The sequence below is a fragment of the Molothrus aeneus genome, chromosome 4 (assembly GCF_037042795.1).
Source record: "Molothrus aeneus isolate 106 chromosome 4, BPBGC_Maene_1.0, whole genome shotgun sequence".
Lineage (NCBI taxonomy): Eukaryota > Metazoa > Chordata > Aves > Passeriformes > Icteridae > Molothrus > Molothrus aeneus.
In genome coordinates this window covers 67,966,745-67,992,474 of record NC_089649.1, presented here as the reverse complement: position 1 = coordinate 67,992,474, position 25,730 = coordinate 67,966,745, and the positions used below count along the sequence as shown (strand labels likewise).

Here is a 25,730-nt window from a genome sequence, read left to right as displayed (position 1 = left end):
GCTGGTTGTGTGGGGGTTTGTTATTATTGGGTATGTTGAGTTTTGAAATTACTTCATATGCCATTTCATATAGATCCAAAGCATTAAGCAATTGCAGTCAAAAGCAAATATTAAAAGCAATTTCAGCAAGACTAGGAAACCTACATGGAAAATAATATCCTCACCCGTTTATTGTTGATTTCAGCGCTTGGTAACGCGGCTGTTTGGAACTCAGTGTGAATACAATGGAAGTTTTGCAGAAAATCACACACCTGGATTTTTTCACATGTATCAAACACATCTGAAGTTTAAAATTTGTGTGCCTTGACTCGCTCCTCACTTTACAATGTCTCTGTAGGTTTGTCCATTGTCACTGATCCCACAAGAGTCCGACTCAGTCTCTCCATCAGGTGACAGACAAATTCAAAAGGTAGATTTCCCAAAGACGGTCTTCTCTGTAGTGCATTGTGCTAGTGCATTCAACCAGTGTGTCAGTGTTCAACCAGACAAGCTTGGGGTTGGTTGGTTGCTGTTTTTTTAACTACACAATACAGAAATATAATTTTACATGTAGCTTTGCATGCCTTATGGCTGCTTGCCCTACTATAGGACAGTGCAATAAATACAAATATATGCACACTAAAAAAGATTTAACTGCCGTGATCTACGTCTCCTTTATGAGTACAAATTTACCTAGTCAACAATATGACAAATTTAGCAGAGAAAGTGGCAATGGCAGTAATATTCTACTACAAAAACAAGGCTAGAAGCAAAGTGTTCTCAAGCTACAGAAAACTTGCTACCTCCTAATATATGATGTAGGGCCCAGTTCTGCCAAGTGCAGAGTTGTGATCAGTAGATTGCATCAGAACATGCTTTTCCCCCCATTTAACAATGAATACTTCTACAATTCATTTGGTTTTGATAACTGTTTATAAATAGCACACTATAATGACTATTAAACTATACAGCAACATGACATTTATAGCCTAATCCTGAATACAAAGTTCAAAGAACATGACTACAAAGGCCAGAGAGCAAATGTCATCAACTAAAAGCATTTCCACTTCAGAATTTATTGAATGTTCTCTTACACAGATGCTTTTCAATCGTGAAAAGGAACAGGATTTCCTACTCCTTCTCTGCCCCAGTAGCAGTTTAGCCACACATCACCCTTATAAATTAGTGATGGATTTCAACAGGTAGCCCCTTGGGGCTATATATTTTATATACTTTATATATATGCACATTTACTTTGAATTCTATGTAAAAGTTGAAAAAATGTTTGAAAGAAAAACTCAGAATATATCACAGCATTTTCAGCAAAAAAAATACAAATTAGTTTTATAACGACTATTCAATTTATCAAACTTTTTTTTTCTGAAGTATTTACCTTTAATTATGTACACATTACAGGAAATAAAACTTTGTCCACAAACATTCTCTAAGATGACAGTTATCAATAAAATGATAGAATAATAGCAGGAAGAATATTAAACAAATGGGGGTGATCAATTTCTGCTTTTAAAAAGTAAAAAGTCACCATATAATTAAGTACAAAAACCTGCATTGAATGACAACTGCTGGTGTAGTAACTTGATCAGGTATGGAGACCAAGAGTATAGTAGAGCCCTATGGTAATAATATTTCTGTAGCATTTCCACTTGGTATGTATATACTAAATGTTGGCAAAGTTTCTGTAGCATTAGCTTATACAAACATAGGAGTCCTCAGTCTGCTGCATAATAGGGAACAAGAGTGTTTTACTTCTCCTGAAATGCACCTGAAATCCAGAGTGTCACTTACAAACTGCATAATGTAACTTTTCTTCAGAAAAATATCTGTTTGGCATCTCCAGGGCTCTGTTCCATTGGACAATAGGGGCATTTTAACCTGGGGACAAAGACAATGTGTTAGAACTGGGGCAATGTGTGACAACAGAGCATTAAAGGTACTGAGTTTTCCCTCTGCAGCAGGAAACAACTGCACTCTTAAGCCACAGCACTTTACCTGGCTCCAAGAAAAGTCCCCTTTAGCTGAGAGAGAACTTACCATGCTTCTCCTTCTAGTTATAGTCTCTCACCTTTCACCCACAAGCCCCTGAATTACTGGATTATCATAAAGAGCAATTTCTCTGTAGTTATTATTCCTACTTGTGGATTTGCTTGTTGCATTTTAGAATCACAAAATGGTTTGGGCTGGAAGGGACCTTAAGGACCATCCCATTCCAACCTTGCTGCCATGGGCAGGGACATCTTCCACTAGAGCAGGTTGCCTAGAGCCCCATCCAGCCTGGCCTTGCAGAAATTTTAAATCAGCTGGCAGCTTTCACTGTGGCTTCCTCAATATCCCGTTCATTGTAGTGTCTGGCTCCCAAAATGCTGTGATTTTCCAACCCACTTAGATCAGCTCCTGCAGGCTCTGACTGAAGGGTCAGCCTGGTCTCCCTGCTGAGGTCTCTCAGTCAATCCCACCTACTTACAATATTTCTTCTTTTGGAAGAAATTGATTCTACTTTGAAGCATTGATCCATTTGGCTCCCCATCTCCCACGTTTGGGCATTTTACCTTCTTCCCCCACCCACCCCTCCAGAGTTAATATTGTCAGAGCTGTGCTGTCAGTAAAACTGATCAATGAAAGCACCAGGAATGAGTGATCAGGGACAGGAATGATGCAGCAGCAAGTTTACAGCTTCAAATGGCTAAAGTCACCCAAAGTCACCCACAAAGGCATCCCTTAAGGCTTTTCTAACAGGGCACAGAATGCAAACATCACTTGACATTTTCATTCATAGCCTCAGTTATTTTCACACTGGATTTCCCAGAATGACTTAGAGCTCTAAATTAAGCTGACAGCCTCCACAGAAGCTGTATATATTCAATCCAAATAACCACTGTTCTTCCTCAAGAAAATCTGTAGAGATTTCTCTCTCCCATTTCCTTCTGCCCAAAAGCCTGAAGCACACCACAGATATCTAAGGAGGAGTATTTCCACAGTTATAATTCCCCTCCTTGCTCAATTATTAAGCCATATTTCCCCTAGAGGTTTAATTTTATTTTTCAAGAGATTTTTCATGCATTACTAACCTTGCTCCCAAGGAAAAATTGTGTGTGTAAAGCCTTCCAGTTTGAATTTAAGACAACACAATGGTTGCAACGAAGTGAAAAATTACTCTGCTTGCTGCATTCCTTCATGCAAGCTCACTTTCAACACATCAGAGGGTTTATTATGCTTTTCTCCCATGCACCAACCCAGCTTATGCAGCTTTCAAGCCATTCTCCAAGATTAACAAGCTTCTTCCACCAATCACATCATTATGGACTCAGTTTTCCCAAAACACAGTATTCTAGTCTTAAGACATGTCCTTGTCTGCATGTTGTTTGAAATAAAAGAATGGTACTTACTTGCTGCCATTAAACATTTTATTCAAAGCATCTCTGGATATAATATGACCACAGACTAATTTCATAGGTGGATTATTATCTGTTGTTTGCTGACGAAGAATGGGACAGGCAAATATTGAATGATACCAGCACTTTTTACCGAGGTCCACTTCAATCTGTGAAAAAAATTAACATCATTTATCTCAGGAAATTACATTTCTAGATAAAATCCCTTTAGGTCATGGCAGTTACTTAACAGATTTCACAATTCAGCTGTGAAAGCAACAAAATCCGTTGTGTGGATGCCTGACAATATCCCAGCCAAAAACACTTAACTGTGATCTTAAAATGGTGATTTATGTTGGGGATGGGGAGCAACAACAAAACAGCATATTCTGCCAAGGGACAGGTGCAAATTTTGTTGCAGATCTATGCTCTGGCAGGAAAACTGAGCTGGTGACCCATCAAGACTTTCTGGAAATCACTGGCTAGGAAATAAAAAGTAATTTATAGATTTGATTTTAGGGGGAAATTAAAAAAGAGAAAAACCCTTGGATTGACTATATTCATGTTCTATAGCTTCTTGAAAGGCTCTGCTAACACCTTGCTGTCATGTGAACAATGAAGCATATCACAATCACTAATTTTCAGTACCAACACAGAAGATACTTGTGCAGCACAACTCTTGCCATGAGTACAAAATTATTTCAAAAAGGGACATATAACAGAGAAGAACAGGTCTGTGACTTCAGTAATTAACTGAGAACTGCAAAAATCACACCAGAGCTCACCTGGCTCTGAGCAGTCCTCTGTTCTAAGGTTTAACCTTCAACAAAACCTGACAATGTGACCTTTTCATGCTACTTAATCTGTCTTTGCACAAGGAAAATAAGGTTTCCCACCCCCATACTGCCTTAGCAGAAGACACTACAGATCCTTCAGTTTAAAATGCAAGGAGACACATGTGTATTATTAACTGATTTGCATCAGACAGGAATCTTTTTCCAAATGCTCCCTAGCTATTCATTCCTGGCTGGACAGCAAGGCAGGAATCTGTCACACTCAGAGGATACACTCTCAGCATTACAGAAAACACAGCTGGGAGAAAACTCAGCACTCCTCCTTACTCTATAAATGAATCTCTTCCAGCTGCAGTGGAAGAGGCTAACTCAGTTCATGCCCAGTTTGCACTAAATAAGTTTCCTTTCCAAATCAGGAGCAGGTCACTGGAGAGCTGCACATGCTTGGCAGGAGCTATAAAGGGAAACTGGGGTTTCATAACAAGTGAACTTCATTTCAACTGATCTAAATGAGATGTGCTGGAAGCATAATGCACTGGATCCCAGCTCCTGTGTCCCCAGATGCAGCAGTAATTCTTCCATCTCCTGTCTGCCTGATAAAGAGCCAGTGCAAAGCAAGCCCTGGACTAAGCTCAAGCCTAGCTAGGGGAAGTGAATGTGTCTCTGTGGGATCCATTTTCTTCCCAGTTATACAGAAACATCTCTGGGTAAGTGGAAGGTGAGAGCATCAGCTTTTTAAGATCATTTATCAAAGATCCTTCCAATATGAAAGGGGATAACAAATGAAAGGGGAGGGGCAACAAACAAAACTGAGAGGTACAAACCTGATGAACAAAAATAATGGAGATAACAAGAAACAACCTTGAGAGGTCATCAAGAAACTGCAACCAAACCTGGACTTTGCAACAGGCACAAATCTAAACCTGAGGGTCTCTGAGGAGAGGGGGTCAGCAGAACTATAAAAACTGTAGGAAGAAAGTGCAGAGGAAGAAGACTGCAGAGGAACAACTGGAAAAGGGTGTCAAAGGGGCTAGGAGGGTCGTGCTGCAATTAAGGATCCATCAGCACGTGTTTGCCTGTGACTCTGGAGTTTGTGCTTTCACTGGTATGTGAATGGCAATCATTTCCAGCCAAAGAGAAGGAAGGCATCTTGGCTGTCTGTACTTTTGTTTCAGGTGAGTGCTGTGTGGGAGCTGCTGAGGGCAGTGCTGTGTCTGGGGCTGCCTTTGTGGCTGCTGCCTCAGTGTCTGGGGGTGTCTGTGAGCCCCAGCCCTGGGCAGCAGAGATCCCCAAGTCCCAGAGCTGCTGGAGGTGGTGGCCATGTAAAACATCCTGTAACATGCAGCACAAAACAAACCTGAAAATTTGCCCTTAGAAATCTGCCCCAGGGGTAGCTCAGCCCCCACTCACCGGGAGCTCATCCTTCTGGTTCCACACCCCTGTGCACTGCCTTTGCTCAATTACTGCCTTGATGTTGATTAGAGCTGGTAATGCTACACAACCTGCTGAAAAACTGCAGAAAAAGGACATGTTAATATGAGGAGCATGTTAGGAAACCAACACTTCTCACATTTCTATTTTAAAGGTTAACTGGGAGACAAGGTTTTTGTATTTTTTCATTTACATCTTGTTATACCTGAAGGGAGCTTAGAAGTACAGACAAGCAAGAGTTTTGGGGCAGGTTATCAATTATTCATGTGTTTTAGGCTGGGGCCCTCAGGTACTACATTGTGGACAGAAAATAACAGTTAATCCCTCCTCTGAGATTCATAATGAATTGATTTCTTCTACCACCCACTTTGATTTTGAGCTGTACAGGAGGAAGACATAACATTAATTTATACAGGATGTTGCTCTCAGCTATGGTGGAGTATGTGCAGCACAAGACTTTCCATGTAACCCACACACATACACACAACCCATAATCCTTTAATTATATATAATTATCATGTAAAGAAACATGTCTTTCCACCTTCACCATAAACCAAGAAAAGAAATGCAGAAAAAGCAGGTAGGGTAAGGAAAGGGAGGAAACCAGGGCCTGTGACAAGAACACCAGTATAAAACTGCCCAAAGTCTGTGTCCCAACAAACAGTTCAGCCTCCTCTGGGATTTACCCACTACCAGAATTTAGCACATTATCTAGAAACATTTCAGTATTTTACAAAAGAAATTATGACAGACTTTTCCATGAATTAACAGATGAGTTGATGGATTTAAGTCTAATGACAGTACTGGAAATCACCAGCAACAGAAAGAGGATTTGACCTTGCTATCAGCCTGCTCTGTTTGGCAGATTATTTTACTATTTGTGCCAGTTTTATTGTCTACATAAGTCATGCCTTTCCTCTACCTGAAACCTGTGGATCTCTTGCCTAAGCTAATATATATATAATATATATAAATAAATTATATCTCTCACCTCCAACTGGCCATTTTAACTCTTACACTTGGCTTTTTTGTTAATTCAGCCCAGAGTGTAACTTGTGTTAATCCTGTGAGAAGTCTAACAAACAGACTAGTAGTATTTGTGTGAAAACATCTCTGAAGAGCCCTTTCAGAATATAAAAACTCAGGTTGATAGTAAATTCAAATTCCTGTAGTCCTTCAAGACCCCAAACCCCAACCTCCATAACACAGGAGTTTTTCTGCTGTCTCCACATAATAACTCAGACCATGAGGTCTGTACAGGATTAGATAAATATTGGTGAAGCCAATCAGCATTAAGAAAGTGCCCTCTACTCATGTTCAATAAAGCAAAATATTTTACAGCAGGGATTTCACTTCAAGCTTGTTTAATTCCTAAAGGATCTGCAGCACTCCAAGGTCACACCAGTTGAGAACAGCCTTGTTTATGACAAGAGCATCAATAGCACCTATACAGTAAATACATTTCAGCACAATCAATTCCACACCAGGAGCAGAGCAAATGTCCCACCACTCCAAACATCAGGAATAGGGATTTTCCACATCACCAAAAATCTCTTGGCCATGTGCTCTGAAAACTGCATTTGCAGCATCAGTGCATGAGCAACGAAAATCTAAGGGAGTGCTGGTTATTTGCATGAAACAAGAGGAAGATGAAAAAAAACATTTAAGCTCTAAATACCTATAAAATACTCCAACTGAAACTTGAAAGTTTATTGTAGAAAAACAATTTTAAGTTTATTGTAGAAAAATTAGTCTGAAGTGCTCCCTTTGTTGTTTCTGTTGTATTTTGTAACTGAGGTACAAACAGGAAAAGCAAAAGGCTTAACAATGTGAGAGCTCTGAACCAAGCACAGAAGTCTAACAATAGTGAATGGAAACAGTAAAAAGAAAAAATAAAGCCAAAACAAAAAAAAAACCCGAAGCAGTGACGCTTCTGCTAAGTACCAAATCCAGCCTAGAAAGACACAATATCATTTATTTTTTGTTTAAAATTTTAAATGAAAATGAGAGCATCAGGGGAGTGTACTGGGGAAACTGACATGCAAAGGCTAAATAGTAGCTAATCTGTTTTATCTTCAAAGAAGCTAGAAGAAGATTTGGTTGGGTTTTCTTCATATTTCCAACAGCCTCCTACAGATTTGCATTTTGTCAGATTAGCTACTGAGTTTGAAAGTGCCTCTTTCTTCTTTGCAAAAGAGGCCCAGCAGACAATTTAGAAATTTTAGCAGCTGAAACCACAACATAACTGTTAAGCATTCTTTTAAGAAGATGACTAGTAATGTGTGGGAAAAAAAAAAAAAAAAACAAACAAAATTATCAAATGCTGATGGAATCATGGCCACATTTTCAGGGTTATTTTTCAGCTGAACAGCAGGGACAGCTGTCACACATTTGTTGTGGGAATGACTGGCTGATTGCCATCCTCATCTTTAGCAGTTATGTCTAAACTATGGAAGATAAATTCCATCCAGAAAGGCTTCCTCTTGAGCTGCAGTGGTGCAGGGTAAAGTCCAGCACACAGGAACCTCTGCTTTTAATCTTTGCAGACTTGTTAACTGTAACTATACCCTGCATTTAAGGCAAGCTAGTCAAAAAGTCATTTCTTTTGTCTTCAACAAAAAACAGGAACCAAACCACGAAGTACCCGGTCTCAAAAGCAAGAGAAAAGCAGCATACCTAACACTGAGAGGGGATTCAACTGAGAGGCCCAGGAGAGCACAGGCATCCCTGGTGAAGATGTCACAGATGTCAGCCCACTGGTTGGCATCCAGGAGGTGAACGTAGGGCGAGTTCTCGATGCCCTGCCGCAGGTACACCAGGCTGCCCATCAGAACCTGGATATCTGTGAGGGACCAGGAACAGCAGAGTTTGTACAACAAACAAGAGACTGGGTCCCCAGCTGGAGCTTTCACATGGAAAACAGGCAGATACACACAAACAATTACAGCCATGACAGCCAGGAGAGCTCCACTCCTGCTACTTTTTGGCTGGGGAGTTGCCAGGGTGTGCTGCCTGGGAATTTGCTTCTAGCAGCTTTAGTTTTTTGGTAAGCTTTCTGGCACACACAGTACCCTAAAAAATAGACTTTGTTGGATTCAGCTTGAGATGGTTCATTTTACTCACATGATCTCCATTTTTCAAAAGTTTAATTTCTCTTTGTATTATCCCACGCAGCAGAAAATAGCAGATGTCTATTCCAAGAACATTCCTCTGCATTTTTAGCACTTGACTCTGGCAGCAGGCCTATTCTAGATGCAATCTACATTTTATTTAAAGAGTCAAAAACCTTAAATTTCAGCAAATGTGCAATCATTCAGGTATTATTTTTGAGCCCTCTTAAAAAAAGAAGAAAGAAGATAATTCTAATTGTAAGGATCTGGGTTATACATGATAAATCCAAAAAGAAGCAGCCTTTAACAAACTGAAAAGAATGGAGTAAAACATATTTGAAACATGTTTTACTCCAAGGTGCTATATCCCAATGCTTTCATGTGACCAAAAATGTACCTTTCTGATGATTTAGGGCGAAGGGCTGGAAGTTTTTCGCATACTGAAGTGCTTCCCTTTGATTTGCTGTTCCACCCATCAATAAACTGATGAAATATAACCTGTGCAGTTTGAATTCCAAGGAGCTGTTCTGGGCCATCAGCATCTCTCTGTTGGAGACCGCCCACCTGGAAGAACGAGGAGGTACAATGGGACGTGACACCAGAGTCATGAAATGGCAGCCCACAGCAGATGAAATCACTGCAATTATCTATTATCTGCATCTATTTCAAGGCAAGTGGGACTGTTCCCTGAACTTCTGAGAGCCTCTACAGAGCACAGAAAATGGCAAGGCCCTTTACAAGTGATGGAGCTACACAGGGTGCACAAAATGTGGACGATGTTAATTCTGGTGCTGCTGTAGAGGTTAAGCGCTGCAAAATTCAACATTCACTGGTTGAAAGACAGGACTAAATTAGGCACAATATAAGGCAGAAATAGCTCAAGTCTATTGTATTTCAATTAATAGCACTCTGAATCTTAACAATTACTGACAGTTCTTCAGCTGCATGTCAAGAAGTTTGACCAAGAACATTTTCCAACGTCCTCATACAGCAAACATGTGTCCAAGGCACTGTGTTTGTGTGCGTGCCTCTGTTGCCCTGGAGAGGGAAACTGCATCTATGGGACCTCAAAGACTGACATCAAGATCTCACAGTGGGGGAAGGAAATCAGTTTAAATATTACACTTTACCCTGCTTAAACTTTGCTGTGTTATTTTCAACTTGGACAATAAAAATATTTCTCATTTTCTGTGTCTCTTTCACCATGAAAACACTAATGTTTGGCTCCTAAATAACATGAAAGAATTCTTAAACATACAGAGAGTAAAATGAACTGAAATTTTCAAAGCATTTTATGCAAGTTTTTCTTTATTATTTAGAATTTATACATCCCCTTCTTGTTTTTTTTGGTACTGTTTTTTTTTTCCTTGATTCCATTTAGTCAGGCCTAAATCAATCCAATCTTTCTCTTAAGAACCTCAAGTTTCAATGTCCTCCAGTACATCTGTTTCTCATTAGTGTTAATTAGTTCTACTATTTTCACTGTGGGGGCCCTATTAAGCAAAAAGCTTTTCACTTTTTAGCAAGGAAGTGAGGAAGTCTGTGTTCCTTAAAAAAAACCAGGGTATGTGAGGCTTCTTTTCAATCAATACTAAAATGAGAAAATTAAGCATTCTTACTGTATTGGGAAGGCTTTCAAAGCAAGTCAGCCTTCTGCATTAGGATGTAGCATTAATGAGCAAGTATCCACTTTCAATTTGTTGTGGTGGAAGTATCAGGAGCCTGACTTCACTGGCAAGGCTTTGTAAAGACACAGTAACCTTTCAGTAGGAAACAGTGAAAAATGGAGCCTTTGAACTAAAAACAAGCCCTACTGTCCCCAATTTCAGGCAGTTTCAGATTTTCCTGAATCTCCACCAGGAAGGAGTGAAGAGCACACTCACTAACCATGGGTGCTGAGTGCATTTTTGGGGTGGTTTCATAAGTTGGGGGGGTATAATTGTATTTTTATGATCAGTGGGCACAGTTTAAACAGGATATTATGGCAATAAAGTACAATCCCAGCTACAAAAACAAGAGCCTGAGGTTAATAACCATAGACTAATAAGCAGATGAAGGACAAAATCTATTATAAATAAACACTAAGACTAGTCCACAGTGCCATCAATGAGATATTAATCTCTATTGCATCAAAAGAGCTCCATCCTCTCCCTGCCAATATTTGCACCCACATGACAGAGTACTTCATCTTGCTGAGGTCGAGTCTATTTTTCCAAATTAGCTTTTAGGCAGGCTTTCCATTTTTAGGTCTTTGAGTGGCAGCACAAATTTGTATCAGAAGAAAGCAACCACAGAGGCAAGGCCTGAGGTGCTCAGTCTGGGACATGCTGTTCCTATTTCCAACAGAAAAACAAAAAACCAGCAAGGGAGCTTTAAAACACTCAATCCACATATTCTCTACCACTGCCCAAAATTATTAGTAATCACATCACCTGTCTTCCTACCTCTTCTCAAAATGACACCCAGTCATTTTCACTTCTGAGACTCAAATCCATCTGAATTTTTTTAAAGTTTACACTGTACTTTGCAAACCACAGGACTCCCTTCAGCTCCCACATGGGATTTAGATGTTAAAATGAATTTACCAAAGCCTACTAAAGATTAAATTAAGTTTAAATCATACCCCAAGGACCCAGCAAATACCAGGACCTGTGCAACTTGCTGTTTACAGGCAGAAGAGAAGAGAGCATCTCTTTTACAAATTACAGCCAAATCTGTGAGCCTCCAAGTCATTTCCACCAGGACCTCACACAGGGGCCCAACCTGGGCTCTGAAGGGCCAGAATATATCCTGAAAAATAACTGGATTTCTTTTCCCATCATCAAACTACAGTGAGAAATGTCACTGGAAGTTAATGGGATCTTGCAGGCATACAAAGATTACACAGCTCAGAGTGCAAGGCCAGATTAGGCCTCTATAAAAGTCAACTTCCACACCCCACATGGGAAAACAAAAAAGTTATGGCCAGTCACATTCTATTTAAATCTGAAAGGTCATATTTTGAAGTGTTGAAATTTGTATTAGAAAGAAAACTTGTATAACAAATACTGTTAGGGTCTTTCTTTTTTTGAGACACAAATATTAATTTCCATCACCTCAGCAGGTCCTTTTGAAAAGTCATTAATTTGACAACTCCCTTCCCATGGCAGTGACCAGGAGCCACCTGTGTTTGTTTTGTTTCCAGCACAGAGTGAAGTTGAGCACAGACAGAGAGTGCTGGCAGAGCCAGAGAAACTGGTTGGCTTTTAATCCCAGCTTTTCACAATTTTGCATGGATAAAACCTGCTATACTCCACTTCCTGGTTCAGGAGACTGTAATTAATCATCCTTGTGTGACACTTTGCTTCAACACCACTGTCAGCAGCCTGACCCTGCAATGGGCCAGTCTAGGGCTGTTTCAGGCTGAACTTTTATTCACTGGTGCCAATTTTAGCCCAAGGAACACAGTGCCACTTTCTGTCATATGGAGGCCATTCACACAGCACTGGTTTCTATCCTTCCTCCTGCACACTTGTGTCTGCCAGGAAATAAAAGGGAAATACCTTCACAAGCATCAGCAGTTCTGTGGGCAGCTAATGCACTGGTTATCCCCTCAGCCAGAGAGCTCAAACCATGACATTTTGTCGCATGTTGATCACCCTCCCCAAGAGCCATGGTTTTTACATCAGCAGCACCACTATAAATAAGGCCCCTCTGTGCCCAGCAGCAGCCAAGAGAGGCAGACAGCATTTGCACTGTCCAGTTGAAACAGAATAAACATTATAGACAGAAATAAGATGGGGAGGGGTAGGCCAACACACAAACTGTGCTGACAATACACCCCATTGTCTGCCCATGCAGCTGGAAAATAAAAATTCCTTTGAGGGACGACCATGCCTTCTCCTTTGTTTGAAAAACATTTAACACATTGCAGAAACTACATGATACAACTCAGTAGCAAAGAGTAAGGCCTAAAGCACTGCAAACTGGAGCTGAAATGAATTTAGAGATTTCAGGGGAACACTCATAACAGCAAGTTACTGTTCCTCAGGGATTATCCTTCACAGCTCTGCTATTATTTGAACTACAAGATGTATGTGTTGTAGCTGACAGTAAATCTTGTTTCAGCTGTAATATCAGAGTTGCTTCCCTTCAATTAGCCAATTCAGCAGCAATAAACCACCCTTTTCCACCTTTGGAAAGCTTTCCACCTGTGTAACTAGATTCAATGACCAACTATTTAGGTCAAACTTTGCATGACCCAGAGGCATTACCCAGGATTTGGTCAATGAAAGCCAGGGTTTGAATATCAGAGTGTCCCTGCACTCAGTTTAGATGCCAGTAAATGCTCAACTGACACACCTATGTTGGTTCATGTAAAAGGGAAAAGAAAATGTTTTTAATATGAAAATGTACTTAACTGAATAATGCAAAAAATTCTATCTCAAGTGTAAGATCTATGCTCTGAAATGAAGGACAAATTTTGAATTTTTTTTTAGTTTCACTGTTTTTATTTTTAAAAGGTCACTTTAAAGTTGGTTAAGCTGTTTTGTTTGGTTGGTTGTTTTTTGTGTTTTGATTTCTTGTCTTACTTTTGAGAGCAACCTAAGCTTAGAAAAGTTTGAAAAAAAAACAGGATGAGGGGGTTTCAGGGGGTTTCTTATTGTTTTTTTCAGGAGGAATCTCATTAACAAGTGCCACTGTCAGCCCCAGGCTCTTCCCACCCTCTGGTCCCTTGTCTGGAAAGGGAGGGTGACTGAAGGACAAGTGAGAACTTTGATCCAAGTCAAGTTCTGCTCACCCCAAAGGCTTCATGGAACCCAACACCTTTAATAAGTCCTGGTATCCTTCACAATGGGACCTCTTAAAAAAAGGTTACTAATGATCCAACAGAAGGTCAAGCACCATCATTGGCCAACAACTTTTCCTCCAAGTGATGTTTCTTCCTTAAAGCAGCACCACAAGTGATTTTAATCTAAGAAAGAGACCCTTAGTTAATCACTTCCCATGGGGAGTGACACAGAGGGGATGGAAAAGGAAAGATTCACTCAGTAAATTCACTCACTACCCCTCTCAAAGGACAAGCAGGGACCCATCAGAATACACTAAAGAGAGTATTGAAAGTGAAAAAGCTAAAGACCTGTTAAAAGCATTATTTTTAAACAGTGAGGAAAATAAATGAGTGGACTCACTCTAGTGCAGGTCTCAAAACTCTAACTTTTAATGCTTCCAATATTCGATTTAACTCCACAAATGGTTCTTTTTGACTTTGATCTATTGATAGACCAGATTCCTAAAAAGAAAAGAAAAAACAAAAGGGCACTTTTTAGTTAAAGCATGAAAAACAATGGGTTGGCTGACAGTTTAAATATTCATCTGGAACATTCAAATGAGGAAGCTAAGACAAAGCTTTGTTTTCCTCAGTGGATAACCTTCAACACCCACACTTGTTACCTGACAGAGCTCCTCAGCTACATCCAGCATTCCCTGCCTGAAGAAGTGCTCCACCATCACCTCATTGAGGATCCTCTGGCTGTCAGCCTGCCAGCACCCATCGATCCCCACGCTGCTGATGTCCGAGTCAAAGTTCTGAAACACACAAATTAACAGTTAATAGGCTGCAACAAACCACCCCACATCACTTCTCTTTAATCATGCAGGACACCTGTGTCTCCACCCTGATGCCTTCTGCCTATTACTCACTTGGCCCTCAATTATCTCCAAAGTGAAATAAATACATGGCAGCTTCCTTCATTACCTCCTGTGTAGGAAGAAGAAGAAATCTTTTAGCTTGCTCCTTTCAAGTCAATATTATTCACTACAAGAAATTACAGCAACAAATTACAAGTTTAACTAGAAAGTTAGAAATCTAGTTAGCTAATAAAGGGGTTTGAGTCCATGATGAAGCCACATGATGAAGGAAGTACCTGCATATATGAAAACTGAAAATGTTTAGAGAAGAGAACACAAAATCACCTACATTAGAATCAAGACAGAGTCATCAATGTATCTCTATCAGTACAAGCACACCAAATTGCAAGTAATACTTTAACTTAAGGATTTTTTACATATCTGGAGACTAAGCAATGCTGAAAAAGCAAAAAAAAGTCACTTCTCCCCACATCCAAACAACAAAATTCAAATCTCTGATGACCTCAACATCCCAACAACAGGATGAGCTTTGAAGATCCAAGAGATATTTTTTAGAACTAACCCAGATGATCCCAGTGCCATTTATTTTTAGGCCAGTGGCCTACGGACATATTCCAGGAATAACTGAAGACACTGTCACGCTGACTCCTTGCTAACACTTGGCACTGCTTGGCACTTTGCCTCTTGGCAGCAGGAGAGCAACATTTATTCTAATCCAAGATATAAACCAGGATTTTTAACTGCTAACATGTTTTATGATCAGGGCAAGCAGGTTTATTTTAATAAAAATCCTCACCCACTGCTTTAAAGAAGCCTCTTGCAAAATAAAGAGTCTAGAAGCCAGTGCATTGCTTGCTGCCTGCTCTGACAACTACAGCCCTCTCCCAAGAAGGAACTTCAGAGGAGCTGTGGCTCTGTGAGGATCCACAGCCCTGCACAACATGGGAACACCAGCCTCCCACAAACACAGGTTTCTGTCACAGCAGGCAGGGCAGATAACACCCAGCTGGTACCAGCTATCTTCCCATGCACAGCTCAGCTTCACACTGCACCTTCCTGTTACTCACCACTTACTAATTTCCTTCATCAGCACCTCTACATCCCCTTTGATGCTGCTCTGTGTCACCGTGAAAAAGGGACAGACTTTTCATCCCTGCCCACACAGCTCCAAAGCCACTGCTTCCTTCAGGGCTCTCAGCAAACTCTCAGTCAAACATTAACCTTAGTCTGGCAAACTGACTTTTCCACCTTTCTGAGATGGTGGAGCGAAGTGAGCATTTAAATTATTGCCATTGATTCATGTCACACATTTAATAACATTTGCACTTGGGTGTCTTAACATGTAAGCTCCTTGTCATGCTGTTCACCTCTAAGCTGTATCTTGAAAAAGACAAGCATCTTGAAGACTGAGGAATACTGTTCTTATTTGTGCCAACCATTCAAATTCTTAAAGGTTCAGCAGCATTGCTGACTCTGCTCTCAGTGTCCACCCACCACCAGTAGGTAACACAAATAAATCCATTAACAAAGCACTAAAGGATGTAAGACAGGACTCAGAATGCACATTTGTTACCTGGCTTCCAGGGTGGAGATCATCTTTAATCTAAAAATAATGAACTGTTAAGTTATTCTTCATGCAATTCCAAGTCCTAGCAATGACACAATTCCCTAAGCAGAAACTGGACAGTTCTGGACAGTTACCAACCAGGGAAGCTGCACCTATGCCTCAAACATTATCACATCATTTTCACTGCTCAGGGGCAGAGATGCTGAAACTAATTACCTCAGTGCTCTCACAAAATACTCATTTTCTTTTGAAACAGCAAACCCATCAGCCTTTACAAAACCCCACCATTAGATCTTTCCAAGTCACACAAAATAAGTTGTCAAGTCCCATGATTTAACCTGAGGACCTCAGTCATTCTCTGACCAACTCAGTCTTGGTTAGGTTCTCATTCTAATAATCTTTTTTTAGTTTGTTTTAAACGATTCTGAGGTCTATATTAAATGTGGGATTCTACAGCTCTGCCTCCTCTGGATCCCGAGGAGCTTTAGGAACTGATTGCACAGATTAGAGTGAGTGACTGCCACATGTCAGAAAAAATTATCACTTGCCTTTGGCTTATATATTTCACAACTGTCAGGCATGAAGGATCTGCTGGTGACTACAACCCTCAGTTTTGTTTGGTAAATGCTAACAGTATGCTAACTGACAGCACGTGGGGTTTAATAAGATTTCAACAGTTAAAAGCATTTCTGGAAGTTAAAAACTCCAGAAAGCTTAAAACCCAAAAACCACAAAATAACCTATATGTCAGCTAGTATTCCTGAAGAGCACATCTTTTTTAAAAGCTTGATTTGCAAGCCTGGGGCCAAAATGTACAGAATTATGTGCTAAATACAGGAATGATACAATGTACAGCACATTATCAATACCTGTTAGAACATGATGACTTCAAGATGTTCACAAACACAAGATGGACATTTTCCACCAACATACAACCCTCCATGTTACACATACAACCCTCCATGTTACACATACAACCCTCCCCGTTACACATAACAACAGGACATGAAGAAGGATGATGATTAAGGACAGTTTTATTCCTCAATTACTCAGTTGAGATTACTTTGTGCATTCCTCCCTTCTGAATTCTTACCCAAAATACAAATAAAACATTTGTTTATCTTCTCTGTTCAATCTGTTTACACATAACAGAAAGTTGAACTTGCAAAGACTCTGTATCTATGTAGCCTCATTCTTCACATCAACACAATTAAATTATATTCAGTAAAGGTTTTTTGTGTGTTCATACACGAGTTTTTACATGAAATGAACACTACTTTAGGCAAAAGGCTGCTTTCCCAAAACAAAGACTGGATTAAAATGTTTGCCTTAGATATAAAATTGAGGGGGGAAATGGAAGGAACTACCCTTTACTCCTCTTACTTTCCCAAAAGAAGGCATTTAACCACTACTCAGATTGTTCCTATAGGTTTGATTTACCAGCCTATCAAACATGCTTTGAGATTAATTCAAATCATTCCAAAGAGTGACTGATTTACAGGGACACTGATGAATGAGCCACCTGATAACAACTTGCTGAACAACAGTGACATGATGAGTTCTGCAAGCAGAGCAATTGCCAGTACAATACAGAAAAAACTGGATGCAAACATTTCCTTTCAAAGGAGAAAATGCTCTTTGGAAGACAGGGTAGCCTTTGGTGGATCAGAAGCATGCAATCCACATAGGACTGCCATGAAAAGAGGTTCAGCTTATTAGATAAACCTTCCAAACAACACACAAAGCTCTGGCATTTCAGACTTCAGTGTATTTGATACCAAATTTGAACTACATTTTGCTCTAAGGGTTTCTGTTCTCAGAGTGAACTCTGCAGGCAGACAAGTCTAGGGCTCAGGCAAGTTCACAAGCAACAACTGCAATAACTTAAAAACTGACCAGACTAAACTTTTTATGTAGGTATAACCCTGTCCCATATGGGAAAAAAAAGAAATTTAACCTGAAATTGCCACTGGGAGCTAATACAGCAAGTTCTTTCACAATCCAAGCTTGCTAAATAGGAAGTCTATTGATTCTACATGCAACAGCAGCTGCCATTTGGCTGTGTCACATGAAATGAGTACCAGTATTAGCACATTTCCCAATCTCAAACCAGGCCACTCATCTGGGCCTGAGCATGCAGGGTTAGCAAGACCATAAGCAGTGTTTTGGAGATGTTCATCTGTCTGTACAATAAGTGAGGGCTTACATGTGACAGAAACAGAACTCCAGTCTCATGAATCAAGGCAAGGGTTGTGCTTCCTTCAATTCTAATGAGTGTTTTAGTTTGGAAGCAGCAGGATTTTGACCAGAATGTGTTGAGAATCAGTTCACTACATCAGTTACACTTAATTACTTCTACTGGTTTAAGCTTAAGTACATTATGGTGAAGGGATGGGGGAGGGCAATTCCAGTTTGGGACTCTGGTGCCAACAAAGACTTTGCTGATAGGTTCCAAGTGCAGTTTCCAGCAGCACAGGGAAAGTGCATTAGGTACATATGGAAGATTTGCTTCCAATGTTACAGTTCAGGGAAATGCTGAATTTCACCTGGATTTAAACATTACACACATTCATCTGACAAAAAGGCCCAGTCCTTAGGGTGTATTTTAAAGCAGGCCCTTTAAGATACTACCATATTGGGGAAAATAAAAAAAAAATATATTGATATTTATTTTATATTTATATATTTATGTGTTTTTATATTTATATATATAATTTATATTTTATATTTATATTTATTTTATTTCCAGCAGCACAAGGGAAAGTGCATTAGGTACGTATGGAAGATTTGCTTCCAATGTTACAGTTCAGGGAAATGCTGAATTTCACCTGGATTTAAACATTACAGACATTCATCTGACAAAAAGGCCTAAACTTTGGGGTATAATTTAAAGTAAGCCCTTTAAGATACTACAGTTGGGGAAAACTATTAAAAAATTCCACCAAGGACATACTTAAGGAGACAATCCTAAGTTGTGCTCTGAACTTCACAGAACAACATCCTTTGTTACAAGCAGAACTGGGGACTTGAGCAGCTCCCACTGCTTTTAATTTTTTAATGCAAACACCACAGACATTAAGTGAGATTGAAAATCCAGAGGAACAAGCACACTGCACACAGCCAGTTGAGCTCATCTTTGAAGACCTCACTGAAAAAGCCCTTCTGACACTCAACAGGAACAGAACAGATTAATGGGATCCTTTCTACTATTTTACCAAGCAACATATTTGAAATTTTTTTTAAAAATTGTTTTATTTACATCTATTATTTTTTAAATAAAAACACTATATAAACTTAAAACAGCAGGACAGAACACTGAAAAAACTATTCCCATGACAACTGAAGCAGCAATTTGGAGATTAGACTCAAGCCTAAGCTTCATTATGCTTGCAAGCATTTTCTTTGGCTTATAAGAAATACCATCACCAATTTCCACTGAACACTTACACCCTCTCCATACAACCTGGGGCTGTCCTACCTCAGAGGATTCAAATGAAGAAAGTATGGCTAAACCCAGAAGTGAATTTGTACACAGTCCACTTTCTAAAGCAGAATTGGAAAGTTCAAAAACTTAGGACAAGATTACATAGATTTATTTCAGGCTTCAAGCTGGTAATAAGGATGGAATTTTACTCTAGTTAATTGGTTTAGATACAGAAGCAAGGATTTGAGACAGATGCATCCTTAAGCTTTGGATAACAGTGACGTGTGGATTAAAGCTTTTAGTACAAAGTTTGAACTGTCCACAATGGGCAGTCAGATATAAACAAAAAATACAAGTTTCATGGACATTCTGCCTAATAATGCAGCTTTATGTACTTTGTTTCTTCATCTCATTATTGTTACATTGTGCTTTAGCAGATTACCATTACTACCAAAGTTGAAATGAGATTCCCAAAGGATAAATCAGTGCTGTGTACTGAACAAATGTTTAGACCCTGTCAGAGCCACAATCTGATGTGAAGCTATCACAAAAATGTCCATAACAGCAAGTATCAGACTCCCTGCACACAGAACTACTTTTATATAAGAGAATTGAGGGAGAAAAGCATGGCCTGAAAGTATACATATGTAGCACCATTTCAGTATAATTTCAAAGAATTGTTAATATTTAGCTACAAAAATAGGTACAAAAATCATATCCCAGTTATTGCTGAACCTGGAATTCAGATGTCTCATATGTAAAGCACCAAAGATAAGCTACCCTATCTTATTATTTAGACACAGAGACTGTGAAATGCTCAATCTCCTCTATTGCTCATTAAGAGCACTGCTACAAAATTAGGCTCCCAAAACCAGTAACATCCCTTTAAGAGGTACAAAATGCCTTTCTTAAAAAATTCTCTGGTCTTACAGGATCACAGAATGTTTTAGGTTGGACCCTAAAGATATCTCATTCAACTCCCTGCCATGGGCAGGGTCTGCCCATTGGACCAGATTGCCCAAAGTTGCTTTGAACACTTCCAGGGATGGGGCAGCCACTTACACAGAAAAATGGCACTTTAGAGTTACCTGCTGGTGACAATTAGCTAGAAATATATATATACACATAAATAAAAACTAACAGTATTTCTTACTGAGACACACATTGAGGAAAACATTTTGCTCAACTGAAAAAACACAAAATAGTTCTACATGCTGTAGTGTCTACAGGGTCTGTTCTGTAAGGAATCAGGAGATTTGAGCTGTCCCAGAAGGAACAGGCTGTCTGCAGTGAGTTCTGAAAGCAAGTACTGTGCTGCCCACTGGCTTCCCTTTGCTTCTGCAGCTGACAGAATATTTAGTTCAGATTAATTGTAGCAAAAATCCAAATTTTGTGCTATAATGTGACAATGCAGTCAAAGCACAAAAACAAATACCTTATCAATGGCTTTTCCAACTCTGGATACACTGCTGTGGATGTCTTTGTGGTCTGAGGCCAGCTTCTGGACTGTGTCTTTTATTCTCTTACAACACTGTGTCATAACAAGTGAAATCGTCCCCGACAAGTCCCCATCTTGATCTAGACAAAAGAGAGGAAAATCACCAACTTTGTTACAGACAAATGGGAATATCAAATCTCTTAATATGCAACAACATCAACTGACAAAAAGTGGTATTAAAGAAATGCAATCTAGAGAGTCTTTGCAAAGCAAGATCAGCTTAACTGAAGGCAGATGTACAGGAATTCACCTGTATGAAAACTCTCCTGTGGAATCAGGAATCCAGCTGGGTGCACAATAACTTTGAACAAGTACAACAGTTTAAAAATTTAATGTAAAGGTCTCATGTGTCCCAGTCACAGCAGATGAATAAACATCTCAAAGTAACACTCAGTTCACAAATCTCTAAGGACACAACAGAAGGATACTGAAGCTACTGCAGGATCAGTTTGCTTTTAGACAGCCCCTAAAGGTACATGAGAATATAATGTTTAACTTCAACAGGGTGCAAGCAAAATGAGGGTGCAAGCAAACGTGGATTAATGATGGCCCAATTAATTCTTGCCCCACAAGCCACCCACTGCTATTGGACTGTGTGCCTGAGCTGAATGAAATTCCTGCTCCCTGACTTGTGGCAGAAGCTCTGAACAGTCTCCAGTTTCCCTCAGTGGATGAGAAACAGTCCACAGAGGACCTGTGGACCTTGTTATGAGATTTATTCTCTAGAAACTGTGACATTTCTTAGCTGATGTCCAACAGGTTCACTGCTGTATGACCCACTCTGTGAAGAAAATAATAAACAGGACAGGCTTACAGACCCCTGACCACATCACAGCTTACCCCCTTCGTGCCTTGATTTAAACATCATTCAGAAGCTTGAGTCAGAAAAAAAATTACTTTTTTTTTTTGGTGCTTTACTTCAGTTCTTTCTTCCTGCTTTTGATTTAAAAATACAAGAAAAATCTCACTTCCCGTCTTACCTCTGAAGGTCTCTCCTGTCTCAAAGTTGAAGAATTTTTTCTTTAGGGACACAGACTTAGCAGCCTTCCACTGCATGGGAAGGTTAATTTAAGTGGGAGAGGATCTCAGAAATGTCTCCCTAATATTCCAGACCCAAAGCCTTCATGTGAAAAAACAAAATCACCCAAGTATCTCTTTAGAAGAAGGATTTTATGGCAAATGTGTTCACTTTTTAAGTTTGTTCCTTTTTGATTTCATATTTTAACACATCTTTGCTTTCAGCAGTGTGTTAAGAGCCCAGTTTCTGCAGAGAGCAAAGAGAATCCAGAAAAAACTGCAATCATAGGGAGTAGATAATAACTTCACAGCCATTTTTCTAGGCCCCTTCCATCTTGCACCCTCTGAAAGCTGCTGCTGACACTGTCACACACTGAGCCACCCCTGTGAGCAGCAACAGCTCCTGCCCAGCCCCAGCTGGGCAAGTTTCCACAGCATTTCTGCAACAGCCACGGCTTCTAAGAACAAAAACAACCTTTACCATGCTTTTTTCTCCCTGCAGCCCCATGAAGCCAAGGATCATCTCCTGGGCAAAAGGCTAATGGGGTTCTGTGGTTTTTTTCTAGGGGATGAGTAAGGAGAAATAAGACTGAAATAGTCACTTCAGTGATTCTGTGCATCCCAAATTAAAAGTGAAAATTCCACTCAACTATTCCAAAAAGTTCATCTCCCAAAATTACTTCAAGAATAATCATAATTTCTTAGTTGCTATTTAAGTTTTATGACAAACACTTAAAATAACATGAAGGATCTTTAACTGTCTCATTAATTTTGCCATGGCAAAATGACCAGCCAGAGCTTATGTGACAAGCAAAATGGAAATACTCATTCCCCAAGAAACAGAAAGGCTGAAATGCACTTTCTGAAAGCCATTAAGCTAAAACCCAAACAACCCACACGGGTGCCTGCTCTTACCCCAAGCAAAGAAGTGAATTATTGGTCCCTGACATTGTACAGAAACCCAACACCAGCAAAGCAATGAAAATGTCTACAGAGGAAAAGCCATCAGAGCCACAGAAGGTTTCCCCTCTGCACCCCTCTCCATCAGCTGCAATCAAACTCTGAGCTACCTGCACTAAATCAGCAGAAGAAAGCCTGCAGCCATCCCTGCTGGTAATTCAGGGTGCACAGGACAGAGACAGCTTCCCTCTGTGATGTGTGTGCTAAATTTTAAAAAAATTAAATATACTGGCCCACAAACACCAAGCACAGAGCAGAGTGCAATGCCAAGTTTACTCAGGCAGACACACTTATACCATCCAAGAATATGCCATCCTTGGCTACTCCAGGAAGACAGATTTATTAAGAGAACAGAGAAGGAAAACAAATTTGTCTTCCCATTCACAGGCCTGAGCATAGGGCTGGTCTGCCCTTAGGCTTTAACATGAAATCAGCTCAAGACATTTTAATACACTTTGAGGGGGGGGAGAAGGAAACCAGTTTAGAGGTGAAGGCAGTTTCAACAGTTTCTCCTTCTCCACCCACTTCCTTTTTTATCCAGTGCCTATTTAAGGTCTTTTCATACATCTTTGCTCTCAGATCTTGTCCTAACCTCTTCTTCAGCAGTGAAGGCTTTCATTTCTCTTTCTTTTTTTCCTTTGAAATTACATCCAGGAGCCTATTTCTGCAGTTCATAGCCCTGAATTAGACTTCCACATTAAGATGTCTGGCTGCCTTCAATTCCATCCATTTTCAAAAATCCTCAAGATAGTGTGTAAAAGCTGAAAATACCTGTTCTTTTCAGAAAGTTACAAATAACATGTTAAAGAAAAGAGAAAATAGTAAGAATTTTGACCCCTATGAATCCAGCTCACCCTCAGATGCCAAAATTGTAGTCCCTAGATATCTGAGGGTGCACTAGCAATGTAGTGGCTTCATTCTAGAGCACTTACTAAAAGAAAATCCAATTTGGGATGTGCTCTCTGGGACAGCATCACCTGGTAAGTGCTGAAATTATTCACTGGACAGTGCCAAATCCAACCTGGATGGAAAACCCAATGAGGATCCTGAAGGAATCACACACTGGAACCTTCTAAATTCATTACAAAGAGAGTAAAAGCTCTGGAGCTGCCACAGGAATGTCACAGCCAAACCTTTACAGCCCAACAAAGACCAACACAAGCGTGAGGGTGACACACACAGCTCTCCAGCAAGGTCAGCACCTCAGTTTGTGAAGACACATATTTTAGTGACTGTCCTCAATGCCCAAGCCCAGGCTGTTCCAACCAGCACAAGTAACAGTTACTGAAACACAGCTCAAAACAATGCCAAAGAGACCAAGCCTTATTTCATCCCAAATAAACACCTCACAATCAGAATTCCATGTTTGCTCTCCACAGAAATTTCTGGCTACACATAGAGCAGCTCCAGCACACTGGTGCTTGTGTTCCTGGAATTATCCACACTCCTGAGTGAGCTCTGCACCTGTATTTGCACAGGCAAACAACGGCAAACACGTTCTCTCCCATCCAAACAAAAACAAAAGCAGAGCAGCAGCACAGTTGCTCTCAAGTTTGGTCTCAGGAGCCTGCAAGTTCCTATTTTTAATCCCTGAGCCATCACCCGCTTCCTGCACGGCCTTGGGTAAATCACTTCAGCTGCTTCTCCATTCCCTCCCACTCCAGCAAACACGGCACTACCTCCGTCCCCGGGATTTCGCAAGCTTTAAACGCCCCGTGTTTACAGCTCTGCAAGTGCCCAGCATCAGCTGTGACACAGACACAAGGCTTGTTTACCTCCTGCTTCACCGCCAGAGCCGGCCGCAGCAAAGGAACACAGCTCAGGGACACAGGAAAAGAGAGACAAAAACAGAAAAGAAACGGGGGCGGGGAGTGGAGGGGGAAAGCAAACAGGTCAGCTCTGCCCTATTTCCTCTGTATTTCCCCCGGGATGACCAACCCGTCTGTAACCCAACATAAACCAGGGGCACGCCAGAGCTGCTGGCCGGGAACAAACCAACCTCTTCAGGAGGCCCGGGAGGGTGAGATTGATCCCAGAATTATGGAATATGCTGAGCTGCAAGAGACCCACCAGAACCATCGAGTCCAGCTGCTGGCCCTGCACAGGACAGCCCCAACAATGCCACCATGGGGCTCAGAGCATTGTCCCAACACTCCTTAAACTCTGTGCTGTGACCACTGCCCTGGGGAGCCTGGTCAGTGCCCAGCCACTCTCTGGGTGAAAAACCTTTTTGTGACATCCAACACAAACCTCCCCTGCTCCCAGCTTTTAAATGTTCCCTGTCAACAACGCCCCAAAGTTCCGGGGGCTGCGGGAGAAGATCCCCGGCACAGAACCCTCAGGATGGGGGTCCCTGGAGCCCGGGCTCCCCTCAGGATGGGGGACCCTGGAGCCGGGGCTCCCCTCAGGGGGGCTCCCAGCCCACAAAGCCCGAAGTTTTCGCGGGTGTCCAGCCCACAACACCCTAAATTTCAAGCTTCCCCTCCCCGGAGGGAGGAGCGGGGCCGCGTCCCCTGGGCAGAGGGGGTTGCGGGGGGGGTCTGCACGTACTCTCGGTCTGCAGGATCTCCCTGCGCAGCCCTCCCGCGTACTGGATCAGCTCCTCCAGGCTGCGCTCGCACAGCTGCCCGTATCCCGAGAACTTCTGCAGCACCTTCTCCAGCTCCCGCTCCACCGTCACGCACTGGTCCATCGCGCCCGGGCCGCGCTGCTCCTCCTCCTCGTCGTCCTGCTCCTCCTGCTGCCCCGCGGCCGGGCCGCCCGGGCCCCCCGCCAGCCCCGGCCCCCGGCCGGCTCCGGCCCCGGCCCCGCTGCCCCGCGGCACCGTCACCCCGGGCCGCCGCACTTCCGCGCAGGCAGCGCCGCGGACACGCGGGGACCTCACGGCGCTCCGCGCAGGCAGCGCCGGGGACGCCTCAGCGAGGGGCCTT

At 41.3% G+C, this 25,730-nt stretch overlaps 1 protein-coding gene across 1 annotated transcript; it reads right to left on the bottom strand.

Moving 5' to 3' along the window:
- Positions 1-141: 141 nt before the first annotated feature.
- RMND5A (required for meiotic nuclear division 5 homolog A) lies at positions 142-25,594 on the bottom strand. The gene is made up of 9 exons (XM_066548767.1): positions 25,351-25,594; positions 20,761-20,903; positions 14,137-14,271; positions 13,875-13,975; positions 9,101-9,267; positions 8,270-8,435; positions 5,573-5,675; positions 3,384-3,538; positions 142-1,872 (listed from the first exon to the last, which is right to left on the bottom strand). The coding sequence occupies exons 1-9, from the start codon at positions 25,490-25,492 to the stop codon at positions 1,809-1,811; spliced, it is 1,176 nt and encodes a 391-aa protein (XP_066404864.1). The 5' UTR covers positions 25,493-25,594; the 3' UTR covers positions 142-1,808.
- Positions 25,595-25,730: the final 136 nt, after the last annotated feature.